General features: G+C 33.7%; 1 protein-coding gene across 1 annotated transcript in view; it reads left to right on the top strand.

Moving 5' to 3' along the window:
- Positions 1-4734: 4734 nt before the first annotated feature.
- Positions 4735-20257, top strand: part of LOC140061187 (ral GTPase-activating protein subunit alpha-2-like) — a 37891-nt gene continuing 22368 nt past the window's right edge. The window contains exons 1-21 of the mRNA XM_072107677.1: positions 4735-4927; positions 5628-5788; positions 8241-8298; positions 9355-9398; positions 9844-10033; positions 10354-10466; positions 11419-11557; positions 12026-12143; positions 12263-12512; positions 12611-12682; positions 13185-13355; positions 13724-13936; positions 14267-14340; positions 14789-14897; positions 15288-15410; positions 15961-16300; positions 17656-17784; positions 17988-18089; positions 18420-18743; positions 19046-19329; positions 19996-20151. Coding sequence (XP_071963778.1) covers positions 4792-4927; positions 5628-5788; positions 8241-8298; positions 9355-9398; positions 9844-10033; positions 10354-10466; positions 11419-11557; positions 12026-12143; positions 12263-12512; positions 12611-12682; positions 13185-13355; positions 13724-13936; positions 14267-14340; positions 14789-14897; positions 15288-15410; positions 15961-16300; positions 17656-17784; positions 17988-18089; positions 18420-18743; positions 19046-19329; positions 19996-20151 — 3306 coding nt within the window. The 5' untranslated portion in view covers positions 4735-4791. The remainder of the gene's footprint in view (positions 4928-5627; positions 5789-8240; positions 8299-9354; positions 9399-9843; positions 10034-10353; positions 10467-11418; positions 11558-12025; positions 12144-12262; positions 12513-12610; positions 12683-13184; positions 13356-13723; positions 13937-14266; positions 14341-14788; positions 14898-15287; positions 15411-15960; positions 16301-17655; positions 17785-17987; positions 18090-18419; positions 18744-19045; positions 19330-19995; positions 20152-20257) is intronic.

The raw sequence follows: 20257 nt of genomic DNA on the forward strand, positions 1-20257 counted from the left end.
AAAACCAGCTTTGAAAAGATGTACATGGCTCCACATAAGTTGATAGTAGAGTCATTGGTAGGATTTTATTTGTGCAAACTATGTGAAAGTGAAGGTATAACGGATAAATGTAGACTAAATGTCAACGAATTACTTACACCGTTAAATGACAAAGACTGGAAGGAAATTCGAGAAAGTGCCCATTTCGAAATGGTAAGAGAGTTTGCATTTGGGTTCCTTGGGGCTAATGCTGGTAAATTCCTAAAGCATTGGATAACAAATGATTTATCAACATATCGATCTATGAGTAGTTACTGAGGATTTGTTAAACAACACCATATTGATACTGTTGAACATGACTTGATTAATCATATGTCCAATACAACTTTATAAATAAAACAACATTTGAATGATATATCTAATTCATTAAGAATGTTTATTCAGCATGTTAGACGAGATGACAACATTAAAGGACATTTTATAGTTCTTTTAAGGCAACTTCATAACATATCTTACTCTAGTGAATGTTTGCGCAGTTTTTATAATACAATATCACCCGGTAGTAAAGGAAAGGTTATTGCACACATGTTATGTATTTCAACTTGGTATGATCCCGACAAGTTTGAATGGAGTGACGAGATAAATGGTCTAGATATGTATGATTGCAATCTATCAGGTGGCGCAATGAACGATATGACTAAAGAATGTTCTAATAGAGGAGTTACTTTGGTACTTGACATGAATATCAGTGATAATAATTTTAGTGGTATTGATGGTTATTCACTGGGTTCTTTTTTGTTATTGATTGACAATGAAGATAGACATGCAGACATTGATATGCATAATTGTAATCTATCAGGGATAGTAATGAATTGTATGATTACAGAACTTTCAGATAAAGGATGTAGCTACTTGTCATTAGGTAGTCTTGATATCAGTTGTAATAACCTCAGTGACATTGATGGTACTTTATTGGGTTATTTGTTTTCTATGATTCAACAAACGTATTGTGGAAAGGAGTTTAAACTTGACATGTATAATTGTAATCTATCAGGTTGTGTCATGAATGCTGTGATCAAAGAACTTTCTAATAAAGGTCTTGTCTTGGCATTCTGTGGCATTAATTTTAGTGATAATAATTTTAGTGACATTGATGGTACTTTACTGGGTTCTTTATTGTGGCTTTTTACAAATAATTCGGATGGTGAATGGTTTCTTTCATTGAACATGCATCGCTGTAAACTATCAGGTGACATAATGAATGCTATGATAAGAGAGTGTTCTGAGATAGGGATATTAACTGCCCTCAATATCAGTGGTAATTTTCTAAGTGACATTGATGGTACTTTACTGGGTTATTTTATGTTGAACATTATTATGGCATCACATGAATGGTGGCGTTCAATTGACATGCATGATTGTAATTTGTCTGGGTGTGTGATAAATGCTATGATGGTAGAGTTTTATGATAGAGGAGTCAACTTAAGATCCGATTTGTGGCACCTAGAGAACCTCGATATCAGTTCTAATTATCTCAGTGATATCGATGGTACTTTACTAGCTTCTTTCTTAAGCTTATTGGATCTGCATAATCTTGACATGCACAGTTGCAATCTATCAGGTGGTATAATAAATGCTTTGATTACAGAGTGTTTAAATAGACAGGTAAAGTTGGAATTACATTACCTCGACATCAGTGGTAGTAATCTCAGTGATATTAATGGTACTTTACTTGGTTCTTTATTAATTATGTTTCCTATGATGCATTCACTTGACATGCATAAATGCAATTTATCAGGTGGTGTTATAAATGCTATGACCACAGAATGTTTGGATAGTGAAGTAAAGTTGGACATACGTAGCCTCAATATCAGTGGCAATAACCTCAGTGAAATTGATGGGACTCTACTTGGTTCTTTGTTGAGTATGTTCCCTACACTTGACATGCGTGATTGCAATCTATCAGGTGGTATAATAAATGCAATGATCAGAAAGTGTTCTAATATAGATGTTGGGTTGGGATTATGTAACCTCCATATCAGTGGAAATAATCTCAGTGAGATTGATGGTACTTCACTGGGTTCTATAATCAGTTTATGTGATCATCTGATTAAACTTGACATGCATGATTGTAATTTATCAGGTGGTGTTATAAATGCTATGACCACAGAGTGTTTGAATAGTGAAGTAAAGTTGGGAATACGTAACCTCAATATCAGTGGCAATAACCTCAGTGACATTGATGGTACATTACTGGGTTCTTTATTAAGCTTATGCGTTCAGCTGCGTGAACTTGACGTGCACAGTTGCAATCTATCAGATGGTATAATGAATGCTATGATCACAGAGTGTTCGAATAAAGAAGTAGGCCTACATTTGGTTATAACGTAACCTCAATATCAGTGGCAATGGCTTCACTGACATTGAAATGACGGTGAAATCTTCACTTTTAAGTAAGAGTGCCAGTTTACAAATTATGTAATCTGATACTCTTAACATACATAATTGTAGTAGTGTACTGTATATTAACCTTGTTACTGTTCACATCCCTGACATCTTCCCCGCCCTCAACATCCTGTGCATCTGATCTTTAAATAAGACAAAATACAACATTCTCCATCAACCATTTATGTTGCAGTATAAGTAAGTCTATGATATTCACATTGATTAGAAGTAACATTGCTGTGTTTTTTTATTGTATATTTTTAATCTGAAATCTTCTATTTGTTTATACTGTAATTAGATAAGATTGTAATTAGTGTTTTTTCATAATAATTAAATTTATGTATTTTAATATCGTATGAAGGAATTACTGACCCATAAATCGTAGTGGCCTAGGTCGCTTTTGTTTTTCCTGACGTTTTTATTGTTGTTTTTTGTCAAATAAATAAATGAAATGAAATAAATTGGTATTTATTAATTAGTATACAAAGATAGTTACAACTATTCATTTTTTAACATTTTTTCTTTACTGTCTAACATTTACAAAACAAAATCGATGCATTGACATTTATTTAGTTTATGTACGTTTTTAAAAAGACAATTTTGCGATGAACTTTTCATTTAAAGTAAATTATACGCCACGTGCAGCCGCAAATCAAAATTAATATAAACAAAATATAATAGTATAAGCAGGTATTTTAATTACCTTCACATATGTATTTATTCTATCTTTATACGAAATGACACTTTCAGTTCTAAAGCATTGATTTCCAAAGTGGTTCAGTAGAGAAACATTAACAATATAATAAAAATAATTCAAAGACAACTAACAATGTAATTTACATTAGTACACACACATTTACAAAAAGGTAAACTATCTACACTATACAGTATATAAACAAGGCCAACATCCATAAGTTGCGTGCTAAAATGCATAGTGATACCGGACCGACAGACAGACCGACAGACCGACCGACCGACCGACCGACATAGTGAACTATAGAGTCGCGTCCACGTGACTAAAAACATGGCAGGAATTCAAGGTAAAAGATACTTAATCAGTAATATTTTGGATTGATTTTTTAAAAGCTGAATAAATACCAATAATTTGGTTGATCAATAGCCAAAAGTTCGTTTACCTTGTGTAATTTTCCATGATGGTTCAAAAAGTGTATTATTACTCTGACTACCACATGATGAAGAGAATAAGAATGATATTTTAAGGTTTAATTTTCAAGTAAAACGAAAACTGCTGTAGAACGATTTAAAGAAATGTTTGTATAAAGTAACTTGACTCCTCGGCTACGTCATTTATTTATTTATTTTTATTTATTTATTTAACAGCATATTTATACAAGATAATACACAATCAAGTAGAAATAAACTTGCTTTGCATTGTAGTCCTTTCGACAAAAACGGATACAAATTTAAATCTTATACAATTACAATTAATAATAATAGCAACAAAAAATATAAACTGGAAGTTAAATGTTATGAAAAGAATGAGATCTGTATCTAGCTTTAAAGGACATAATCGTGGGTGAGTGTTTTATATCTGCTGGCAAGTCATTCCATTTTTTCGCCTGCAACTTTAAAAGACGAATCCATTTTGCTACGGGTATAATGAGGTATAACAACATTTAAGTTGTCTACTCCACGCGTTGAATTGGTGTGTACATTCCCAATTAGTTCAATTTCATTTGTCAATCTGGTTGGCGCAAAATGTGTTCACTTAAGGAAATAAATAACATCAGAAAGGGCTTTAGTTTGGCTTTCACCCCTGAAGAGAATGTCCAGAAGCGATAAAAATGAAAAGCTATCTATTCACTATCACATGGTATGGAACCAATCATTAAATGTTGAAATAAAAAAAAAAAACATTTTGTTGACGCAGCATTTGCAAATTGCCCTTAACAAATACAGTAAATAGATGGCCTAATTTTCAAGTAAAACGAAAACTGCTGTAAAACGATTTATAGAAATGCTATATACAAACGGAGTTTTGTAGAAAGACTTTTGGACTAAGTCATAAAAACATGTGTTCACTTAAGGAAATCGAAAATTACATCAGGAGGTTTATTTTAGCTTTACTCCTGAGGAGAATGTCCAGAAGCGATAAAAATGAAAACAAGGCTGCGCCTAAACCAATGGTAAACCAGGGAAGTGTGCAATTAGAAATGTTGAAGTGTACGTACTTAAGTGTTAAGGAATCGATCGAACAGAAACTTTTGCTTCAGAAAATTGAGGGCGCAAATCTCAGTGAATTTGTACACATGCGCACTACTGTATTTGATCTGGAGCAGCGATCTCTCTACGTGATGAATACCACCAACTTGTCCTGTGTATTATTATTGTCAAAAAGCTATAAATATGTTAAATTCTTTAGCAAAACCTATAGAAATGCTAAGCAAAAAGGCTCATGGAGATTTAAAGAAGTCTTCATCGAAAGTTCTTGATCCCAAGAGAGATCCTTCACAGCGTCTCAAACATCTCCGTGTTATCCTCGGTAGGTTGGTTTGTTTATCTCTTCTGGATGAGGTCTTGGTGGTGTTCGGCACGTCAGCTGTAGTCTAGCTAGCTAGGCTAGGGCCTAGGATATGTTGGAAACCCCGCCTAGGCTCAAAGATGGGCGGATACCACATAATAAGCATTTATCGGCCTAGCTAAGCTCAGTGGCTGATCTTAGTTAACAATGTGCAAACTTTGATCCCAAGCTTTAAAATTAGTAATAATAATTAATATTAATATAGGCTAGTAGGCCTAGCCTAGTAGTAGCTAGTAGGCCTATCTATAGGGCCTAGGCCATGCCTACCTTACCTTGGCTAGGGCTAGCCTGTTATCTAGCTAGGCCCTAAAAGCCTAGAGCTAGGCCTATCTAGCCTAGGCCTCTAATAGGGCCTAGGACCTAATTTAAATTAATATTTAATACAGTAATTAGCCTACCTAGGCCTAGCCTATGCCTGAATACAATATTATTAGGCCTTTCAAGACTTTTGGAGCATGGAGGTATACCTCCATGATTGGAGCAACAAAAACGATTAGCATTGTAAATTACAAACTAAAAAACATACATACAGTGATAGGCCTCTTAACTTAAAAAGTCTCTTACCTTTTAGGCCTAAAGAAATTAGATGCGAGATGATCAGGTCTTTTAAAAATCCAAACTGTATTGAATTCCAGTATACTGTATTTATTCCAAATTTCAGAGAACTATGACATCACAGAAGCAAAATCATTTTTTGAGCAGTACTATTCGCATGTATATCACATCTTTTATGAGAACCTGATATCTGTTGAAGCCACACTCCGACAAAAAGCCCACCGAACTCACAGAGAAGAATTAGACTCCGTTTTATATATATTTGAGGTACGAGTTGATACATTCATTATTTTTGTTAGCTCAGTGCGCGAACATTATCCTATCGTTATTCCTATGTTTATTTCCTAGTTTCATCACCTAACTTTGTCCTCTTCTTTACTGCTATCATTTTCATCAATCATCATCCATCATCATCAGACTACTGTACCTTTCTTCTTCTTTATAACCACCGTGGCCAGTGGAAAAACAGTTTTTTACTGAAGAGGTCCCCAAGTATAAAGAAGAAATAAATGAGTTTTTCAAATAATAATATTTTTTTGTAAAGTAATTTTTAATGAATCCAAAATGGTCACAATGTTATAACACTATAGATTTGTTTTAGGCGTGGTTGGTCTTTTTCCACATTTGTTTACTCTTTCTAAAACCTTGTGGCAGTAATTACTGTACTTCCATCCTGCAACAGCGACTCACTCCCCATTCAAATGAAAAAATCTAATTTAATAATATTAAACGTTTTCCCAGACATTGAATATCGCTATGTAAATTAAAAGTTTATGAAAATTACATACAATTTATAACATTTTCTGACATCTCCCTCATCCCCTTCCCCATAAATGCCTTACTTGGCAACTTTTTCCGTGGCCAATGAGTGAGACAACACAAATTAAAAGTATATTGTACCCTCTATGTTTTAATAACTAGGAAAAGCATCCTCTATGTTTAATTTCCCAACGAATAGATATGCGTTCCTGTGCTATTGACCATCATTTAATTGGATTAAAATATATATTATTTTCAAGAGAGTATAAATGGTTATCATCTTGAATGAAAACTTGTCTATCTTCTCCAAATCTTCATAAAAATTACTTTTACTTAATTTGTTTTTTCTGGTTTCTTTTCTGGTTCTTTTTTCTGAAATGTGCCAAAAAAAATGCTATTTGAATCATTAAAAACAGGATACTGCGATATGAATTAGGATATTTACCATTTAGTATGCTTAGCATTGGCTAACATAACAAGGTGATGTGGATGTGTTACAAGGAAGTATGCTGAAGTGTACTCTAATGATCTGATTCAATATTTACAAAGAGGCAAAACTTGAAAATAATATAAAATGTATGCTTCATTTGATACAGTAATTGACCTTTTTATTTCCTGCTGTAAACAATTACTGTAGGTCTGGAGTACAAAATGCAATCTAGGTATATTTGGGTTTGCTATATTGTAAAAATACAGTTAGTAAGTGTCCCCTTAATAGCACTGTGTTCCCAAAATAGAGATTTACTGTTATTGTTAAAAGCTCTATGTCCACTATCAAACTAGTTTAACAAAAAATGTGTCATATGCCCAAATATGGTAGTGATATGCCCAAAAATATGGTAGTGATATGATGTCATCGTTTCCATATATGGGTGCATCACATTTTTTTGTCGCATAAAGTTTGATAGTTAGTTACAACATATTGCCCTTTCATTTCATGACAAGCGTCCCCTTAATAAGGTGTTTCCTCTAAATAGGGGTTGGCCATCGTGTCACACTGTATTTTGACACTTTCTTTGATGAGAAAGTGTCCCCTTGATTTAATTAGGGATCTGAATAAGGTTCTAACTAATTAATCCCAGTAGTACTGTACATACTTTTGTACATGGTATATTTTTACTGTACAACTACAAGGCCCTTTCCCTTATCTTAGTCAAAAACCAAAATTGAGGTGGTCAGTTTGTATTCCCTTTAAAAATAAATGTGATTGACTTAACCAAACTATATAGTGGTTAGCATCCTTTCCTTTAACTACAGTATATACTAGATCAAGTCCGTAGCATATATCTACCCCTTTCATTGTACAATGTTAATCCGACCTTGGTGCGGAGATTTTTTAAAGGAAAACGGGTGAAATTTAAATTTGTTTTTTTTTTGCAAATTATTTTATTTTTCTACGTTGGAAAATGATGCAAATTACCATTTTGTTAATGTTCAAGTGACCTTGTAGCTAGTTGGTTCGTTTTTAACTCATTTTGAAAAAACTATTTTTTTCTTAACACAATTCCTATCAAGTAGGAGTTTTACACTGGTAATGATGACAATTATAAAACGTGTTATTATTTAAAGAATTATTTCAGCCTCGTTTTCCCGGAGAGAATAATGAAACATCCGGTCTAGTGCAGTCTATAACAGCTGTCATGTTTTATTGACTAGTTATTTTATTGGTATAAAAATGATAGTGCAGACTATGTTACATTGAAACAAATAGTATGTATGTACCTGTATCAATCTTTGTCAATTACAGTACAAACATTTTATTATTAATATATTGTTTGAAGTTTTGCATGGCGAAATCAAATGTTGATATAAAGTTTGCAGTACACCAGGTATATTAGTTCTGAAAAAAACTTGAGTTTCTTGATGTTTCGATCAATTTGCTTTGATCATCCTCAGAAGTGAGAATTACCAAACCTACCTACATCTTCTGTTATTAATGTGTATTGTCTTTTTTTTCCAGAAAATTTTACTATTTGTGCCTGATTTAATTCATCAGAGGTGGCAGTTTAATAGTATAGGTGAGTTTTTATACTGTGGGTGATGATATAGACATATTGTAGGCCTTATTATAACAGGGTTTGTCGGTTAGCAGATTCTATCTTTCTGAAACAATATTTTAGAGTGTCAAATTTAGTGAGTGAGTGGCCGGGCGGTTAAGACAGTGGAACCGTAATTACGGTCATACAGCCATAACATCGGTTTTGGTGGTAGAACGAGTCTTCTCGGATAAAGACTATAAACCGAAGGTCCAGTGTACACATCGAGGTCGTGTGCACTTTAAAGAACCTAGTACATCTTTCGAGACGAGTAGGGGGTTACCCCGGTGTATTAGTACATCACAGCCACTGATCACCAACTGGGCCCTCTGGGAGACCAGTCTTTGACTGAAGAGGTTACCCAGTATAAATATATATTTCAATCAAATTCAATGTTAGATCTGCCAGGAACAAAATTATTGAACATTTATTGTATGGACCAAACTATAGTAATGCAGGGTCTGAAACGTTCACCTTGGACAGGACAGGATAGCATACGGTAGGGCTTCAGCACAATAATACAGTGAAAAATTGTACCAGCTGCGGCCATTGAATTCTACCGACCAATATTAAATTGAGTTTATTTAGACAATCAATTACTATGAATGTCCAAAGGTTAATGTATTAAATACTGGATGCATAAATAATGTACAGTATGTTATTTTTGTACCATTATTATGTATGGTTTAAAATGCAACTTTCTTTGTTACAAACATTTTGGTGGTAGAAAATATTGCTATGCTTAAAATTAGTTGGCATAGTAGAATTCACACCACCTAAAGAAACACTGGTTTTGCCAACCCTCCATACTGAGTACTGTATGGTAGAGGCCGAGAGCCCAGACAATTCATGTATTGTTATTCATGACAATTTTGGTGGAATCACTACCTCTGTCTAGAGGTTATGTTTTCATCCATACAATAGGGAGCTTTCATTTTTCATTGAATAACGACCAATAAATTTTGAATAAAAATGTTGTGATGGTGAAAAACAAAACTTCACCTCTTTTATTTTTTTTATAATTGTTTGTTTCTTTAGGCCGAATTTTAAAGAAATTACTTCATGTAGGAAACACTGTCAAGGTAGGTATACTATAATCCATGGTGCTTTTACAAGTTAGGACCTCTGTTGGGAAACTCAGAAAAACAACAGTATTCCCACATGACACAAATCATTGGTGATCATTATTTTATTTTCAATGATCTCACAATGAGTGAGTGGCCTAGCGGTTAAGATAGCGGAACAGTAATTGTGTACAGTAGCCATAACATCGGCAAAGGTTTGAGGCTCACTCGCTCCATGCGAGGACTATAAACTGTAGGTCCAGTGTACACATCTAGCTCATGTGCATTTTAAAGAACCTAGTATATCTTTCGAGACAAGTAGGGGGTTACCCCGATGTACTACTGTCCACACACACAGCCACTGTACAATTGGGCCTGGACCGTTTTCAGAAGTGTTTCATTCTCCACTAATGTACATCTTAGTGGAAGTTGAATAAATAAAATACTGTATGCTCTGTTACAGGTTCGAATTGAGGGGTTGAAGCTTTTCATTCTCTGGTTCCAAGCCCTTCAAGATTCAGCCGATGAAGAGTGCTACCTGATCTATGCCACTCTGATCCCTGGCTTTCCTGTACCTCATGGAGTTCAAGGAAGTGATCTGGATGGCATCATGACACAAAATAGTAAAACTCAACAGACACAAATTGATTTATGTAAGTTTTTAATTAATAATATTTATGTAATTAAAATATGTTCAGACGTACATTATTATGGTTTTGCAAGACACAGTTACATAATCGGCAGCATAACTGCAAAGTCTCGATTACTAATGCTTTTGTACAAAATATCTCATAGTAGTTGGCTTTCACTAACCTCTTTCTAATCCAGACCTATAGAGTTGTATAATAACTCCATAAGTCAAGCCCTTTGTAATTGAAGCCCTCTCCCTCAGTGATGCATTTTCTTCAAGCTCTGTACACTATCAAACATTATGTGACAATTTTTATTCATGTTTTGTCTCTTCTTTTCTTAGATCCCATAAATGAAGTAGAAATCTGTCCTATCCTGCCCACCCAATCAGGAGACTCAATTGGTAACCTTTCACAGATCATGTTTGATGAGTTACTGCAATATACTGTAGCACAAGTAAGTAACCTACAAAATGACTATCAGAAAGACAAGATCTTGAAACAAATCATTTAGTCTGAAACTTTTGGAAACTTTATGATACTATTTTCTCATTTTCTCCAATTATACAACACATTTAAGGGACACTTTCATTCATTTTTATTGTTCCACATAAAATAAATAAAAGATCAAGGCAAAAAAACCTGGTTGAGTCTTTGTGTGGAACCTCAAATAAGCCAAGGCTGAGTTTCCAAAATACATCACATTGTACATGTTAACTAAAAAAAAAGGCCAAACAGATTTTAGTTGAATATCAATAGAAACGAAAAAGTAAGATGTAAATTCCATAGGAGTAAACTATCTAATGAATATTTATGGGTTAAGTATTTTTTGTATTTTTCCTAAAAGAAAATAAGGTTGGTGATAATTTAATGTTTAAAGTTTCTATAAAAAAGGAACTGGACAATGGACAAGGAAAAATATATGTTTTTTTATGTTCACTCGCTAATGTCAACATAGGTATGATTCAATGATTAACATGCTTGTCACCAAGGTGTCATGTTTCATGCAACATACAGTATGTTGACCTTTTTTTTTTAGCCTTAGCTTATTTGAGGTTCCACACAAAGACTCTACCAGGTTTTTTTGCCTGGATCTTTTATTTATTTAATGTGGAACAATAAAAATGAATGAAAATGAAAGTGTCCCTTAAATGTGTTGTATAATTGGAGAAAATGAGAGAATAGTTGTAATATTCTTGCTTGTGTTTTCAAACATATGCTCCATAACTCAAAAATGTTTTGTAGTAGTATCCTATATATTTGAGCTTAGAGTTTGCGAATTTTTTTTTTCTGTTTGTACGTTTGTTGATATGCATGAATTTCCGAAATGTAAGAAATTGAGATTACATTAATGTATAAATACTGTACATTGATATGTAATCATATTTTTTTCCTTGTATCCTTATTAGGTTAGCAAGCTACAATGGAACGATCCAGATCAAACAAGGAAATGTTTTGTTTTTTTATTGGACAATTTTAAGAAGTTTTATTTACCCCACGTCTTCCCCGAGTTCTCCCACACTACCAGTCTGTATGCTCCCATTCTTGGTAAGACACTAATGGTTCACCTGAAACAAGAATTATCCAAATTTTGTTTAAATCCCATTAGAATATGTATTTCAATACTTTTTCTAGCTAGAAAGAATGAAATATCGGGAGAAGAAACATAGAATGGGCTATTACAAAAGATATCTGGCATCCAAGGAATGTGCATTATGCATAGTTGATGTTGATACAATAAGTTAACCAAAAGGGGCCTATAGTAGTAAGAGATTAATAACTCATAGTAATAATTTCAAGCCCTGTAAGTCACTTTTATTGAATAGTTTGAATGAATGATTGTATTTATCACACATTCAGACAACTCCTCAAATCCCACCTTTTAATTTGCATTTTTCAACTTTCAACTTTAACTAATTAATTATTGCTTCTACATTTTTTGTTGATAGCACTTAGAGGCTCCCTGCATTTTGTACTATATGAAGTATACATTATTATTATATTATTTTTCATCAGACATTCCAAGCACACGTAAGATTCAACCAAGTGTATCTAGCAGTCAAATAACACACTGTAAAGTGAGTGTGGTCAGGTGGCTTGTGGCTTTTATTGCCAACAAGAAAGAAAAAGTACAGTAAGTATGCATTAAAGCAATGTTTGAAAACAAATTATTCTTAGACCTAATATTTTGATGTAATAAGGAAATAATCAAAATATCTTTAATTTTTGAATAACTTATTTGTTATGCTATAGAGCACCTCAACCTGATGTCGCCAAGGATAAAGGAAACACCCTTGACAGATCTCTCACTGCCTCCATCAGTCAAGATTCACCTGAGGTACTTGGCCACAATGCTGTAATAACAAACAGCAGTAAGCAGAACTCAGGCCCCTTAAACACCCAGTTAGAGGACCTTGTCTCTGATAAAGATAAAGCGGTTGTACGGCAAGTGCTGTATTCAAATAGAGAGAATATTAACTTTGTTCATGAGATCTTACGACAGGTAAATACATAAATGATATTAATATATATTAATAATTTATATTTCCTTTATACTTAACTATTATCTACTATTTTAATTTGTTTTGTTCTTTTTTTAAGGGATTTCTGCTGCCTATGTCAGAGTCACAAGCTGTTAAAAGATCACTAAAGGTCTATCAAGAATGGATACAGGTAAATATACTGATACCATTATTTATGGATGCAGTAGATATATTATGTTTGCACGCCTATTCAAGGTACATTCCATGTGAAAAAAAATAAGTTATATGTACGCTGAAACACGTCCAACAACCGATTCAGGGAGACTTTGAGGTTCTGAAGGTACCCCTTTTATAGGTGTTCTATGTGGTACATTATTTTGTTTTTATTTGTTTTTCTGCTCTAATATAATTTGTTCTACATTTTATGACTCACTGCAAAACTTTAAGAAAAGTTGTGGAATAAAGTAATTAGTTCTTAAGGATGGGGGTCACAGGAAGTGAAATTAAATGAGGTCAACCATTAAAGAGTAGTTATTCCCATACTTCAGTTTGTGTGCAGGCATTAACCTTTTCTTTTCCCTTTATCCCACCCTTTTTCTTTAAGACATTTTTCTGTAGAAATGTTAAACCACTAACTATTATATATTCGCACTGTAATATTACCTACACATTGTACTCGCATTTTCTTTCAGTCTTCAAATGGAGCAGACAATCAACCAGTTTTTTTGAGGAAGCCTCCTGACATTGCTTACTCACCACGATCAGAGAGCGCGTCTGAAGGATTTGAAGAGTGGTCAGGTGTCTCTCAAGTTGACAGCCCAACAGACAAAGTACAAGGGTTAATTCCAGAAATTGAAGAACAGGTAAATTAATCACTGTTCTATCAGACAGGTGGTAATCCCCTGATACAGGGCTATTTTGTGAACCCCTACTTGTCTCGAATATTGAAATAGGTTCTTTAAAGTGCACATGGACAAACTGTGTACACCAGACCTACGGTTTATAATCCTTTTCTGAGAAAAAACACCACCAGAACTAGGAGCAAGATGGCCTCGCATCGAACCCTTACCGATATTGTTGGCTCATAAGTAAACGGCGCCCCTGTCCTGTTCAGGTGTATTGTACAAGTTCTTATTGCTATAATACTTTACATCTGTTCACATTCAATTTCTTTGGTGTAATACAAAGAAAGAACAAATACTATTGAAATAGTTTGTAATAACCTTTTCAGACTAGCAGTACTCCGATAAACAAGCATCTTAAAGTGGGTACCAAGACGAAACGGACAGATTCGTATCTGAGTGCAATAACGTACAAAACGCAGCAACAAGAAAAGAATTGTTTAGAAGCTGGTCTTCAGCCTACGTTGCAAGTCTTCATTACAAATTCGGCAAATGCGTTTTTACTTGAGCCAGAGAGTGAAGACAAAGTTTTAAAAGATCATGTAAGATCAGCCTTTTTTATTTTATTTATAATGACATTTGACCTAAACATCAAAGGGAATATTCATACTCTGAACATTTAACATCAAAATCCTTCCTTCTGTAATTAAAAGTATCTTTAATTACAGACCTATGACCTATGTTGTCATGGTAATTCATTCTTCTATGTGTAAGCTTAAACATTGCTACATAGTAAAACTACCATGCCATTTTACTATGAAGTTTTACTCTATGATACTGCATTATAATCACACACATTTTGTGTGCCTTGATTTTGGCAATAAAGTCAGTTTTTAAGGTGGTATTTTCAGCGTTCTGTTTTTCTTTACTAGATTGATATTTGTAAACGTGTACTTGGTGTATTTCGTCATATTGTAATGTATGTTAAGATGGAACAAGAGACTGTGTAAGTGAAACATGTTTACCCTTATTTCATTTAATATTGTGCTACTCAATAAATTGAGTTACCTGTACATAATGGTAGGGATTATATCTAGTGATAAAACACATTTAGAGAAATGCTACTTTTGAAAATTATGCAAAGTCAGGGAATAATTTCGCCAGTGTAGCATAGCAAAAAGCTATACAAAACAACCTTATTGCTACACATTTCTAAAATTGTGTAGCAAAAAATACAATACAAAACTATGTTTCTCGACTAAAACATCAGTTTGATTAGCAATAATTGCTAAACAAAATTTTAAAATGAAAAGTATGAATTGGACTAGCCCTGCTGCACAAATTTGTGTACATACAATATTCAATATGTAGCTGGCTCATTATGTTTTCATAATTACTGATAACTTTATTATTTTTATACTATTAATTCTTTTAATTGTGTTTTTTTCCACCAGAGAGCAACTATTGAAAGTTTTATTAAAGATAACCGAAAGTATTTTAAGTAGTAAGAGCAGCAAAGCTAAGCTGACTCTAGCCAATCAGCTGTCACAAGTACTTTTTCAGGTTTGTATTTACTAACACTCAGTGATGTATAGAAATTTTAGGGTTTTGTGTCAAACAGTATATTGTATTGTATGTCTTTATGCATAAGTGGACAAGGTTTATCAATAGTAAGATAAGTGTTTTAGGGCCTATTTTGTGAACCAATTCAACAGGGTAACCCGCTACTCATCTCGAATGATGAACTAGGTTCTTTTAAGTACATGCATAAACTGTGCACTCTGGACTCCGGTTTAGTCCTTATACGCAAAGAGTTGTTCTCCCACCAGAATTAGAAGCAAGTCACCCTCATCAATGTAAATTACATAAAGATTGTAAATTTACATCATGCCCCAAAATTACAACCAAAACATAATTGCTGTAGTTAAAAAAATCCATTGCTTTTTTTTTCAGACGTTAATAGTAACTTGGATAAAAGCTAATTTAGTAGTTAGGGTGCCTCTTGAATTATGGGATGAGTTGTTACGAATATTATCATCCCTTACGCATTGGAAGGAGCTGATTGACGAATGGGCTGTGAGTATTTCCACTTCTCATTCTATTTTCACTTTCTTGTATTTGTTTATCAAACACAGAGACATTTTTTTCATACAACTAAAAATATGAAACTTTTGCCAATAAGCTATTATAAGACCATGTTCTGAATATGAGCACTGTTTCTGTAATTTGCCAGTAAGATTTATGTTATCAAACACGGTCATTTAAATATAAACATAGTTATTATTTTTATAAACATACTTACTATTCTAAAGTAAATTTAATTAATCCTCTGTTTCCATCTTGAATGGACGTCAAAACTGTGTCATGCAGAGACGAAATGCTCTGATTTTGTCCGAAGAGTAAAACATGATGTAAGCTAAAGTGCAATAGTCAGCAGCCTCTCAAATTTTAAAATGCAATGAAAATAATACAAACCCAATCAAATTATATTGTTTATTGTAAGAGAAAATGTTTAAGTTATAGCCTGATTTTATCTCTGTTGGCTGGGCATTGAATAAAATAAAATAAATATAGATAAAATAGCAATTTTGACTTTGTTGTTTATTGTTTTTTTTTTTTTTCATAGAAGACTATGGGGACACTAACAAGAATCCTAGCAAAGCAGGTGTACAGCCTTGACCTCAAAGATCTACCTCTGGACAAACTCAGCGAACAAAAAGAAAAGAAACTACGCCATCGCATATCATCAACCAACAAAGATCGAGGGAAGCATGAAAGGACGTTTTCGCAAGAAGGCTGGAATAGCTCATCTCCACCGCCGGTTGGTAGTCCTGAGCGTAGTAGGATGCTGACGATGTCTAGTCACGATGACATAAATGTTGTACGGAACAGAGGAATGCAACAGATGAAAATTGCATCGAAAAAAGAAGCTGTTGAGATTTTGACGAAACTTAAAGAATATGAAGGTATATTGAATACAGACATAGACATAGACAGTACAGAATCTTTATTAATAAGAAATGTAAATTTGCAATTCACAGCATCTGATTGGTTAATAGCCATGTAATTTCTTTAGATACTTACAGATCTCCCAAAGTTAAATATTGGGAGGTTTTATGAAAGCATGTCCAAACTATAGGAGGGCGCTATAATATTTAACAAAATAAACTAAACAATAGAGAGCACTATAACAAATCTAAAGATTATCTAGAGATGACTATCGTTAGACCATTATCTAGAGATGACTATCGTTAGACCATTATCTAGAGATGACTATTGTTAGACCATTATCTAGAGATGACTATCGTTAGACCATTATCTAGAGATGACTATCGTTAGACCATTATCTAGAGATGACTATTGTTAGACCATTATCTGGAGATGACTATCGTTAGACCATTATCTAGAGATGACTATCGTTAGACCATTATCTAGAGATGACTATCGTTAGACCATTATCTAGAGATGACTATCGTTAGACCATTATCTAGAGATGACTATCGTTAGACCATTATCTGGAGATGGCTATCGTTAGACCATTATCTAGAGATGAATATCGTTAGACCATTATCTAGAGATGACTATTGTTAGACCATTATCTGGAGATGACTATCGTTAGACCATTATCTAGAGATGACTATCGTTAGACCATTATCTAGAGATGACTATCGTTAGACCATTATCTGGAGATGGCTATCGTTAGACCATTATCTAGAGATGAATATCGTTAGACCATTATCTAGAGATGACTATTGTTAGACCATTATCTGGAGATGACTATCGTTAGACCATTATCTAGAGATGACTATCGTTAGACCATTATCTAGAGATGACTAACGTTAGACCATTATCTAGAGATGACTATCGTTAGACCATTATCTAGAGATGACTATCGTTAGACCATTATCTAGAGATGACTATCGTTAGACCATTATCTAGAGATGACTATCGTTAGACCATTATCTAGAGATGACTATCGTTAGACCATTATCTAGAGATGACTATCGTTAGACCATTATCTGGAGATGGCTATCGTTAGACCATTATCTAGAGATGAATATCGTTAGACCATTATCTGGAGATGACTATCGTTAGACCATTATCTAGAGATGACTATCGTTAGACCATTATCTAGAGATGGCTATCGTTAGACCATTATCTGGAGAGTTGTAATCAATCATATTACAGTCAATATCTGTATAATAACCTTTCGATTTTTTTTCAGGGTTAACATACTCCTATTCTTTTTATGGTTAATCAGTGCTTTTTGATAATTCTTGTTTTCAAATGACATAACATTTACTGCATTTTGTTTTGGTAGATGAAAGAAGGAAAGGTATGGTACGCCAACGATCGTTTCCAGAAGACGATAGATCTGAAAAGAATCGACTAATCCGAAGTAGTAGTACGGGGGATGTTCACCAGGCAGCAGCTATTACCCGTTTACAAGGTAAATGAATATATTTAGAAAAAAACAAATATTCATTCTTTAAAAGTATAAACAGAAGGTAAATTAGGAATTTTAAAAAAGAAATGAGTTCCACGACTGGTAATATAACTAAACTCTTACCCATAACAGCCCAATTGAAACGCTCAGTAGTTATCAAAATTCAAAATACTTAACTCCTTTGTTTTTTAAATTTTTTATTTTAGAAATGCCTCTTTATACTACCAATTGTATGAGAAAGGCATTTACAGAAAGTGAAATCCGGTTAATATCAAGCGATTTTAACGAAGAAGATGTAGGGGAAAATGGTACGTTTATCTCATTTATTTGCAATCACTTAGACGAAAAAAATGAGACCAAAGAATGTGATGATGGTAAAAATACAAGATGAAATTGGTATTGGTGTATTGATGAGGATCAAAATGATAAGTAAAACCTTTCATACCCAGGTAATGGTAAACGGCGCCCCTGACTTAACCGCTCGGCCGTTTTGACTCGCTAACTTCCATCATGTAAAACTTCATCCAAGAAAACTAATTCTGTTGAATGTAAGCAAGAAGCTTGGCTACATAATACTACTAATCCCGGCCAATTTCTAACCAGGTATTAATTTGTCATATTTTTATATATTTTTGTAGATGATACGATAAATGAGGATGATAACTATCAAGGCCGGACGACAGAGGATGGTATGAGCCTAGCCAGTTCAGAAATCACAGATCCAAGTAACACAGAGAGTTGCAGGCTCACACCTACAAGTCTATCTGATGTCCTAGATCCCCAGGCCCCTATCTTACACACATGCTCTAACCATTCTATCTCCCTGCTGGGCTCCTTTTCAGCTGTTTCTCCAATGGAAGATTCCGTTTCGTTAGAAGATCAGGTAAATGCTGAATTTAAGAATCGTCTGCTGTTGAGACAACATAATAAAGAAGAGGATGAAGACATGCAATATGAAGATGGTAATAGTTTATTTCTTTAACTCATGTTTATTTCATCTTCTGGTTATGCTAAGAATTCACTTGCACTGATGAAGGGCTAGTGTTGCCCGAAAGCTCTGCTAACTTTTCTGACTGTTTTACTTTATCGTTTTGATTTAGCTTTTCGCTTTTTTTTTGTATCTCCATTGAGATCCAGCCACTGATACCCACAGCATTGTCATTTTTTCAGTTATTTGCCTTTGGATTTAAATAATATAATAATAATAATGTAAATTTGAATTAAATTGGGAAACCATGTGCTGATTTTTATTACCTTTGTTCAGAAATGCTAGTTCCAGATACAAGCATAATATCAGGTGGTAACCGAGCTGGCTGGTTACCTGACGTTGCCGTGGTGCTATGGAAACGGATGCTTGGTATCCTTGGAGATGTAAACAAGATCTCTAATCCACGTCTCCATGCGGAAGTCATGGACTGTCTTTGTGAATATTGGCAAATGTTAGCAAAGATGCGTGAAAATCTTGGAATTAGTACGGATAACCAGACAACACCACCGCCACCAGTATTTATACCACCTCTTAAGATGTTCTCACCTTGGCTATTTCAGGTATGCTATATATTAATTTGACAGGCATAGGGAAACTCTAAAGCACCTATTGTCATTATGATATTTATTTATCTATTTCAATTTATTAATTTAAAGGGGCTTTGCGTCTAAAGTTTATAACCCCATTCACAACTTAAAATAATTTTGTATTTCATCATGGTAATTTTGTATTTACTTTGTATTTAATATTCCAAACATAATTATTTATGTATACTTTTAATCTGAGATTGTGGATAAAGTATATATATACTGGAAATTGATCAATGAATTAATTTTGAAATAGTAAAGATTAGGAAATATGTGAAAATGCGAAAAATCCGGAGAGACTCGAACCCAAAACCTTCTGCTTGATATGTAGACATCCTACCATATCACCACTAAGTGTTCATGGTATGGTTCACATAAAATGAAGTAGGAACTCTTTAATATTTTGGTAGGGTAAGAACAAGACTAGTTCCCGTGTGTATGTTTGTACATAAAGCAAATGATCATTTTATTGTATGTTAATTCACAAGGCGGAATATTTCGTAGACATGTCTTATACATAAATTTTACAGCCATAGAAATTCTATAAATATGCAGAACAAATTAAACTTATATCTTTTTGTGTTTTTATTTTGAATTTCAAAAATTTAGTATATTATTCTAATATAATTTCTTTTGTAGGCAACATATTTATCAGATCGGTTTCAGAAAGGTCGTTTATTTGCGTACAAGTTGTTATGCATGATGACCGTTAGACGACATGACCATCCGCTACCTCAAGATCATCTCCTTCATTTCTATCGTGTCTTACATTTTGGTCTGGTTGGAACTGACCAGGTGAGTATTTTTTTGTTCTTTTTAAAATCTCATATGTTTGTAAAATAATATACTAAATTATTCCATGGTAAAAACCAAACAAAAAAACATTAATAGAAAATGTATA

This window comes from Antedon mediterranea, chromosome 10 (assembly GCF_964355755.1).
Source record: "Antedon mediterranea chromosome 10, ecAntMedi1.1, whole genome shotgun sequence".
NCBI classification, from domain to species: domain Eukaryota; kingdom Metazoa; phylum Echinodermata; class Crinoidea; order Comatulida; family Antedonidae; genus Antedon; species Antedon mediterranea.